Raw genomic sequence first — 10102 nt, forward strand, 5'->3', positions numbered from 1 at the left:
CCACAGCTAGCTCGCACTCTGCCGGATGCAACCTGGGCAGAGGGCAGGCCCGCATGCGCCTTTCCCGCGCACGACGGCCGACTGCCCGGCCCTGGGCTAAACGCCGACGACAACACAGCTCAACGAGCAGTTGCATGCACAGCACCTCGATCGCTGCTCGTCCAAAGCAAAAGCTACTACCCCCTACCCAATGCTGACGGCGGAACGCACAGGCAACGGCTGCGTGGTTACCCAGCCTACGTCTCCGCCTTTTTCTAAGTAGAGATATTTTCGGGACGACGATGATGAAGAAGATACATATGACGATGATGGTGGCTCGAGCGGTGAGATCGGAGTGAGCCACACGGTTTCTGGCTTTTAATCCTTGCCCTTTTCAGCTAGCTATTCCAAGCTACAAATCGCCGGGTCTCTGTTGTGCGTCAATAATTTATTAGCAACCACGCGATGGGATTGGCAAAAAAGGTGATGATATGTGTGTAGCTAGACAGCTAGTGATATGCATGATCGAGCACTACCACCCCGAGTCGGCCGGCCGACCGGGGTCCATGCATGCGATGCGAGGGCGCTCTTTCTTATCCCGGGCTTATCTCGGGCTCAAAGCCACCTGCCCCGTCACCCGGCTTTGTTGCCTCGATATAGCAAGGACACGGTGGATTGCACGTAACATTGCACCGTGTGATCGTTTTCCGTGTTTCGTTTGGCGGGCATGCATGCATAGTGCCGAGACGCAGAGAGGTGCCAACAGATTTAGCAGTCGCTCCACGCTAGGGTAAAGTTTGCCGTGTCCGGTGCTATGATCGGTCGATCGGGCCGTGCCGGTGCGCGATGACACATCGCCGCGCCGTGCACGAAGGGTCCTGCCAAAAGTTGCGGTGAGAGCCAAAGAGAACCATCTCCTGGAAGCAAAGCCTTCCGTGTGTGGTGAAATGTTTAAATACTAGCAAACCCTAGGAGCACGTCCAAGACCGCCGGCAACCACGAAGAGAGACGGAGAGGGGCATGGATAAGCGGCCGAGAAGAGGTTGTAATCTTGTAGATTCTCCCGAGTCACCTGGGCGGGGGCAACTCGCCGACGAACCCTCGAAGCAGATGGCCACCAGCCCGCAGGAGTAGGACGGCCAATTCACCATCGGCAATGTAATTGTCACAACTTCCAGCCACAAATTCGCCAAAAAAGGAAATAATTGCCAGTCAAAGATCCCCGTAGAAAATATTCGCCGCTGAAAAATCGCAAGCACTGTGCAGTTCAAAACCATTGGTCTGAATGCATGCGCGCAGCTCGCCTGCCACAAGTCGTCCATCCCTTCCCCCGTGGATCGTGACCAGCGATCCGAACGGGAGAATATTACACCTCCCGGCAAATTAAGAAGAAGAATATTGCACCCCCGAGTCCACGGCGACAGCACAGTGCGGCATGCCGCCGTGCGTGCCGGCTCGATCCAGTCACGCCCAAGTTGGCAGTTGCCCATCAGCTCGCGCCTCGCGGCTAGCTTCCGGCTGTGCCCCACCGGCCGGAGCCATTTTTCCAAGCTTAAAAGGGACGGCCGAGGACTTTGAAATTTTAGAAACCACGCTCGTCCCCCATCCAGCAGCTCACTCGCTCTCCGGTCGATCGCTCTCTCGCCAGGCCGAGCCACACCGCCACTTGCCACGATATTTCCTCGCTCGCTTGCTTGCTCGCCCGCTCCTTCGACCGATCGCCTGCACCACAAGCTGGCCGGCCGGCAGCGCGCTCGGTCTCCCATGCGCTGCCTTTGACTACCGCAGCTCCACGAGTCCGCACCCCGCACATGGCGTGAGAGCGTGGGCTAGCTGCTGCGTAGCTGATTAGTCCAAGAAGTCCAAGCTCGTGCACGTTGAAGCTTGCGTGCGTGCGTGCAGAGTTCGTGAAGGGAGAGGAAGGAAGAAACCTACTATGGCCGCGCAGGAGGGCGCCGCGGGGACGGCGAACCAGGTGGCGAGGGTGCGGTACGGCGACGTCGACGACAGCAACTTCATGCTGCGCGGCCGCGCCGTGCCGCTGCTGGCCGGCCTGCTCGCGCTCCTCGTCGCCTTCGTCGCCGTCTGCCTCTACCTGCGCTGGGCGTGCGGCCGCCGCCGCGCCCGCCGCGACGCCGACCGCGAGGCCTCGTCCTCGTCCGCCGCGGCGTCGCCCGTGCCCGGCCTCGACGCCGACGCCATCAATGGGCTGCCCGTCACGCTCTACAGCCCGCCCGCCTCCTCGCCGGTGCGCTCCCCTTCTCGGCAGAAGGGCGACGGCGGAGACGAGGAGCAGGCGGCGGAGTGCTCGATCTGCATCAGCGCGCTGGTGGCCGGGGACAAAGTGAAGGCGCTCCCTCCCTGCGGCCACTGCTTCCACCCGGAGTGCGTCGACGCCTGGCTCCGCTCCCAGCCCAGCTGCCCGCTCTGCCGCACCCTCCTCCTCCCCGCCGCCGCCGTCGCCAAGCCGGTCGACGTTGTCAACGGAGGCGACCCGCCGCCGGTGTGACTCGTGAGCCAGAAGACAACGTGCTCGCACGCCAAGTCGCCAACTCACCGAAGCATGACAAGCAGGCCCCACCTGTAAGCCACTTACTGCTACCTTGACCGCAAGAAAGCCCGTCCCGGTTTAACAACAGAGCCAAATGAGCAATGTGGCTACCGTACCTGTCCCCGCGAGACGCGTCATCGCCGGCCGGAAAGGCAGCGCCAGCTCTGCCATGGCACGACGGGAGCCGTTCTTTCGCAGGCCGGCCGGCGTGGGGTCGCGTCATCTCTCCGGCCACTTTTCTACCTTAAATTTTCTGTTCAAGCCTCCAAAGGGAAGGACAGTGGTGTAGGCTGTACATTAAAATTATTTGTGCCATGAGTATTGTAGTGCCGTCACTGCGTACGCGGTGGCAGCTCAGTGGTGCCCGAGCTAATGGCATCTCGATGTGTACGTAGTTTATCAGCACTGACACGGGCAGCTCACCCTTAATTAAGTCCCGGGATCTCTCTGCTTGTCACCATCCTGATCGCGTTTGCGTATAGTAATCTGCACTTTTGGGGCAGCTCCCGTAAGTGTGTGCCTATCTAATGACTAATGGAGCCGCGCTTTGCGAAAAGGTTGCGTCTCCGGACAACACCTCACCGTTTCTTCCTTCAACCGTCCCCTCTGGATCTCTTTCGAGCGGCGCAATTAGTGCGATGGATGGAGGATTGATTAGGCGACTAAAATTAGTACGATGGAGGATCCGGATCAGGACGTCCGTCTTCGTCTGGCTAAGCTAAGCTAGCTGTGCTTCTTACTCCATCGCACTACGTAGTGTGTACTACATGGAACAGCAATGCTGTTTGGGTGGGTTCGATTGATTGTTGGGGTTATCATGAACACCAGTGGCAGCGCCACGGCTAGAGCACTCTGGATCTTTTTCGAGCGGCGCAATTAGTGCGCTGGAAGATTAGCTAGGAAACAACCGGACGTCTTAACATGATACGCAATGCTATATTAGTTTGCCGTGCTTAATGCACCACTACTACCAACATGATAAGCAATGCTATATTAGTTTAGTTTGTGCTGGACTAATCGTTGGGGTTATCGTGAACAACAGTCGCAGCAGACACCAGTGCACCACAGCTCTGGCACTGGGTAATATTTTAAGCGAGGCTTGATTAGCTCTCACGCAGGCCGGAGGTCCTCGTAGTATATGTCAGTCAAGCACATCCATCACGGCGTCGCCTCCAACTGGACATTCGCTCTGATCCAGACGCAGCGAGTAGCTTAACATTGGCAAGCAGATGGAACTGGAACAAGATATCCTCGGGACAGAAAAGTGAAAGGGATAACAAGCAAATTTGGTGCGATTCCTTTTTCACTTGTTGCGGACCAGTGCAAAGCAGTATTTTAGTGATTTCGATCTTCCACTTTAATGCAGGATTTGAAAGGGGATGGGGTTATCCCTGCCTGATCAAATCCTCAGCACTAGGCAGTGCCGCCGCGGTGGTGGCCCAGTCCGTCTCTTTCCCAGGTGCAATTTGATGAAACCGGTGTAGTGTGGTGGTGGTTGATGGCTTGACGCCCCGTCTTTTCCGCGGGGAAGAGGAGGTTACCTACAGAGGCTCCTGGCTCTGCACGCATGTGCCGCTCTTGCCACGGGAGAGACGATCCGGATGATACCTAGCAGAAGCTGCGCCGCCATTTTTCGCTAACTCGATCGGATGGATGTCATGGCGCAAAACGAGCTATTGTCTTGGCGGGAATGCTAAAAATCATCTGCCGATGGTGGCATTTCTCTTCTTTGGCAAATTAGTCATCTTTTCTCTCGTGTACCTGGCGAATCTGCCAGCAACCTCGTTCTCGTTCTTGTCTCCGGCAAGCTTATTACGTCCAGACTGCCCTCACTCCAACCGGCTTCAAATGTCTTCCACCGCCTCGCCGGAGACGGCAGCCGTGGAACGAGGGCGTTTTCTCTCTTTTCTGCGCCGATGCTTTCTGGTCAGAAATTTACCCGACGCATGAATCGAGGCCGATCAATGAACTAGTGCCGTCTCATGGCGGGAAATAGTCTTTGCTTCCTGGGTGTATATACACCTACATGAGGAATAATGATAATAATTACAAAAAGAAAGTAAAAATTGTTTAGAAGTTTTTTTGAAATAAATTTGACTTTCTTTTGCGCTAGTAAATAAGTTTCCGCAAACAAAAATCTAGCGTTGACTTCAGGGCAATTTTTTTTTGCTATTATAGGTCACTATTCACACTATTTTGACCATTCTTTTAAGAAGTCAATGGTGTTTTTCTTTCCGTGGAATTTTTCTTACAAGTCAATGGAAGGTCAACTTTATTTGAAAAGTATTTTTGGAATTTTGTACTTTTTACTTAACTATTATTTGTCCATAGTGTGTATATACACATAGACCAAAAGTTCCCCTCTGTCTCGTGGCCCAGCTTTTCTTGTTAGAGGCCATAATGGCTTGACACAGACCGCCAGGGCTATATCTCTTCGCCCATCGAGAGAGATCGAAGGACTACTCAGCTTCGGCCCTCCCACCAGCAGGCCTGCCCAATAATGTGCATATTGAGCATCAATTTTTCTTTGTCATGACTTCCACGAATGTCATTCTATAATGAAAATTTGAAAGCACTTAAAACATGTGTCAATGCTTGGCCAAAAAAATCAGAATTTTTCGAAATCTTTCAATTATTTGGATTTGATTTGTTCTCCCAAGCTCATTTGAGCTTGAGCTCAGAAACACCATGTCCTGCTTCGTGGGGGCGATTTTGAGAAGCTTTTATGGTCTCATATCTGTTTTAGAAGCTCTGGCATCGTTTTTTTTTGGGGTTTTGTGTGTTTTCTATGTAAATTTTCTTCTTTTTTACTTTTTCCTTTTCCTTTTATTTTTTTAAAATCGTCTTTTTCAATTTTTTTCAAAAACATATCGAGTTTTTAATACAAATTGAACATTTTTTGTATACAAGTTACTTTTTGATACGTGATGAACAAGTTTTAAAAAGCATGTTGACCTTTTATTGGAATATATTTTGAACATTTCTCAAATGTTCATTGAATAATTTTTATATACAGGTTGAACATTTTTCATATACACGTTGAATATTTTCCAAATACATGCTGAACTTTTTTTTTTGAATATACATTGAACATTTGTCAATTGCATACTGAAAATTTTAAAATACACGATGAACATTTCTTCAACACAAATTGAATAATTTCATAAATGCCATGAATATTTTTCTGAAACATGTGAAACACTTGTCAAGGGTTACATTTTTTAAAATGTTATGAACTTTCCTTTTTAATGGTATGAAACTTTTCAAAATTATGCAAAAATAATGTTACATACTATTATTTTTCTAAATGTCAGATTTTTTTTGAAAAGCATAAAAATGTTGCGAATAGCTTTTAAAATGATATGAACTTTTTATAGAAATTGTGCAAACAGATTTTTCATTAACGAACATTTTTAATGTGAGTGAACGTTTCCACAAATTAAGTAAAGTAATTGACAAAATATATGTGTACTCGCTCTATAAAGAAATATAAGAGCGTTGATCACCAGAGTAGTGATCTGTACGCTCTTATAATTTATTACGGAGGGAGTATAATATTCCGAAATATAAATAAAAACTAACGGAAACAAAGGAAAAAAACGAGCGAAGCAATCTATTGCTCTCTACTGGGCCAACCCACTAAAATCTGCTCGAGGCAATTGGTTCTGCCATCTCGCTAGGGGCAAGATAAAGACGAGGGAACCGTTTCTCTTCCAAATTTGCTAGATTAGAGACAACAGGCCACACAGTACTGCTCACACTCTGGAGGAGGGCTAGTACGAACCGAATCTCTCCAGTTCATTTCTTGACTGAGAAACTACCAGCATGATTGATTTGCTACCATTATTTGGCTAATAAAATATTTGAGAATATCAAGTCTTGTTATATATTGACAACTTCATGGGAGATTAGCAACATCAGCATGTCACCTTTCGCACCAAAGCAATTATGAAAATAACTTCAAGTCGGTAACCAAATATTTGTCACAACGCCAAACATTGGCACGTCACTTTTTGCAGCAAAGCATTTATGCAAATACCATGTAATCTAAGTAACAAAATATAGCATAGAGTGTTTCACGAGATGAAATTTTGATTGACGCCCGCGCGTCCCTCCCGAACCGCCCCCCGCATGGGCGATCGGGAGGCCCCAGATCCCATCGCCGCCGAACCTCCCCTACTCCTCCTCCTCTTCCCTCGCCGCCGCCCAAGGGCACGGCCAGGCGAAGCCTAGCCGTCGCCAGCGGCGGCGGGGACTCGGGCCCTCTCGCTCGGGTGGGGCTGGCGCGGCCGGCGCTGCCGAGACGGAGCGTGGCGGCGGGCCGGTCGCCATGGCGGGTGGTGGCGGCGCCTCGGCGACGTCGATTCCCGGCGGCAGGAGGCCTTGTGATCTGGTGCGTTGCGGCCACCAGGGACGGCGGCGGCGTGACCAAATCGGTTCGCGGCGGTGCGGCCGGATTGATCACTGGTCGGCCGTCGGCACGGTGGTGGGTGCGACTCGTCGGCAGCTGGGCAGATCCGCGGGATTCTACCCTTGTCTGGCCCTTGACACCGCGGGCAACTACGGGGAAAACCCTAGATCTCCTTGGGATCGAGCGATGGCGACGCTTTTGCGTCGTAGTCCCTCTTTAGGGCATTGTTTTGAAGTTTGCTCCGGTTGAAGGGACCAGCGACGTCGGCGGCGCACGTCTGGTGGAGCAACTGCCGATGAAAATCGCGCCGTCTACGTTCATGGCGGACGATGGCGGCGTCTTAGATGTCGTTCCCTTGTCGAGGCATTGTCGTTGCAGTCTGCGTCATCAGGCTCGGAATGCTCCGGGGGAAACCCTAGATCTGGGTCTTCCGGATCGGACGATGATGGCGTTTTATCGCTTTCCCTCCTGGGGGCATCGTTTTGGAGTAAGTGCTGGCTGGGGGGATGGTGGAGCGGTGCTTCATCTCACACATCGATGGCGGCGGATATCGACGGCATGGCGCTGTGGAGGCTCGGCTTCCGATGCACGGAGATGGACTCGCGCAGGAGGAGGTTGTTGTCTGGCGTCATGGTGACGTCGATGGCAGAGTGGCCAGACAAGGTAGAAGCCTCAATATGATCTGAAGACGGACCTGTGGAAGATGGCGGCGACGACACACGAATGTGTCTGACCGGATTGTGCCCCAGACCCGGTATGTGGCTCGGCTGTGGCTTCCAAATATGTTTCGGCTTCCGGCTTTTGATGTTAGGATTAGGTGAGTGGTTTGGGTAGTGGTCCAGCTAGCACCTCTTCTTCATTTTAGATAGGAGTAGTGGCATGTGTTGCCAAGATGGAGGGTTCAGGCACATCATTGTAAGGTCCTCGAGAATAATCAATAAAATGACGTTTCACGATTCTTATTGTTGGACAGGATCAAAGGTATGGCGATAGTAGTTGCAAAAATTGACAGTGTGTATCTTCGATATGAGAAATGTAATTCTATCATTTTCATTACTTTTTGCTGAAATGATGATTTAAATACTGCAACTTGAGACGATTCGCCATGTTCGTGCAGGCGCCAGGCTCCCGGCTCTATGCATGCATGTGCCGCTCTTGCCACTGGAGAGGTGATTCGAATGATGCATAGCAGAAGTTGCTCCACCATTTTTCGCTAACTCGATCGGACGGATGCCACTGCACGGAAGCGAACTGCCAATGAGCACAAGAACAAACCACGTAGTAGTAGTATTTTGGTGGAACTAGTAAAAATCATTTGTCGATGGTGGTGTTTCTTTGGCAATTAATTAGTCAGGTTTTCTCTAGGGTACCCGGCGATAATCCTGTTTAAGCCCACTTATCGGTCTAATAGTTCAATGCACTTTTTCTTTAGAAAAATGAACTATCAAGCTAACTAGAGTTAACTAAACGGGCCTTGCGGTGTCTTTTTCATCCCCACCCCTCATTCTGGTCTTCGGCGACAAGATTATTACATTCAGGTTGCACTTACTCTGGCTCTAAGATCCATCTCGTCGGCGTTGGCAGCCGAAGGATGGTTTTTCTTTTCTGAACTTGTCCTTTCCGCTCAGAAGATTGCCCGAGGCATTAATGCGTTGTAAGTCCACAAAACAGTTACCTCCTAAGCTCACGATCCAGCCCATTTTGCGCTCTCTTCCATTTTTCACCGGTGTTGAGAAGCCTCAGGACCCTAATCGGTTGTTTTAGTGTTTTAATTATGGTTTTTACCTGTTTCCTTGCGGGTTTCTTATTTCTTTTTCGTTTTTTCCAACTGTAAACTTGTGAATTTTTTTCAAACTAAGGGAATAATTCAAAAAAATCATGAATATATTTTAAACTTTAAATATTTAAAAAATTCAGGAATATATACACAAATTCCTGATAAAAATAATCTTCGAAATGATATCAAGATTGGGGAACATTCTTCACATACGTGAACATTTTCTGAACCTTTTTTGTATGCCTGGAGCAATTCTGAAATCCACAAACTTAGATTCTAAATAATTTTTGAAATTTGACATTTAAAAAAAGTTATATAAACATTTTTGAAAATTCGTGATTTTATTAAAATTCTTGAAAGATTTTAGATATCCAAGCATTTTTCAAAATCTTGAATATTGTTTTCAAATGGTAGAAAAATTACAATTTTCAAACCATTTTTTGAATTTCAGTGAAAATCAAAGATAAAATGTGAAAAAGAGAGAAAAAAACAGAAATTATAATGGCGTCCTCCGCCCCAAACATGGGAAGCCCAAACCGCCCGGTGGGGTGCATGGATTTCTTGGCACTACACAACAATGGGTCTAGGTTTCCCAAAAAAACCACGGTGACTAGGGTGTGGTATTTCTTATTTGCCACTCGTTGTATCAAACTGTTGACCAGTGGGATCTGGCAAGTAGTGAAGAGCAGTTGGGGGATCTTGCGAGTAAACTTGGGTTTGTCCATACCCAGTTGCACCACTGGCACCGTTCGGTCTTGAGAAGCACGAGGAAAAAAAATATGAAGTGCGCAAAGGGAGCTAGAACAGATAACAAGAGCTGATGTCAGCGAATCAAACTTGGCTAGACAAAGGGAGTTAGCGGAAGAAATTGATAAATTGTTAGAACAAGAAGAGCTCCATTGGTTCCAGCGGAGTAGGATCAATTGGCTCCTGTTTGGAGACAAGAATACTTCATTTTTTCAAAAATTGGCATCCCAAAGGAAGCAACGAAATAGAATTAAGAAGCTAAAGGATGGTAATGGGAATTGGCATGAAGGAACGGCATATCTAAACCCGTTAGTTTCCGATTTTTTTGCGGGTCTTTTCACTACAGAGATAGAGGAGATTGACCCTGGCCTTTTAGAGAAGGTAATTCCTTGTATTTCTGCGGAGATGAATGATTCCCTAGTTAAACCGTATACGGCCGAGGAGGTTAAAAAGGCTTTGTTTTCAATTGGGGATATGAAGGCACCAGGAGTTGATGGGTTACATGCCATTTTCTTTTAAAAATGTTGGCACTTCATGGAAGATGCTATCACGACTGAAGTTTTGAAGGCTTTAAATTCAAAGAAAATCCCACAAGGCTGGAATGATACGATCATCGTCCTAATCCCCAAGGTAGATG

The 10102-nt window shown here is 48.8% G+C and overlaps 1 protein-coding gene across 1 annotated transcript; it reads left to right on the forward strand.

Annotated features, from left to right (window-relative positions):
- The first annotated feature begins 985 nt into the window (after positions 1-985).
- LOC123136708 (RING-H2 finger protein ATL66) lies at positions 986-3042 on the forward strand. The gene has a single exon (XM_044556186.1). The coding sequence runs from the start codon at positions 1916-1918 to the stop codon at positions 2486-2488; it is 573 nt and encodes a 190-aa protein (XP_044412121.1). The 5' UTR covers positions 986-1915; the 3' UTR covers positions 2489-3042.
- Positions 3043-10102: the final 7060 nt, after the last annotated feature.

This window comes from Triticum aestivum, chromosome 1B (genome assembly GCF_018294505.1).
Source record: "Triticum aestivum cultivar Chinese Spring chromosome 1B, IWGSC CS RefSeq v2.1, whole genome shotgun sequence".
NCBI classification, from domain to species: domain Eukaryota; kingdom Viridiplantae; phylum Streptophyta; class Magnoliopsida; order Poales; family Poaceae; genus Triticum; species Triticum aestivum.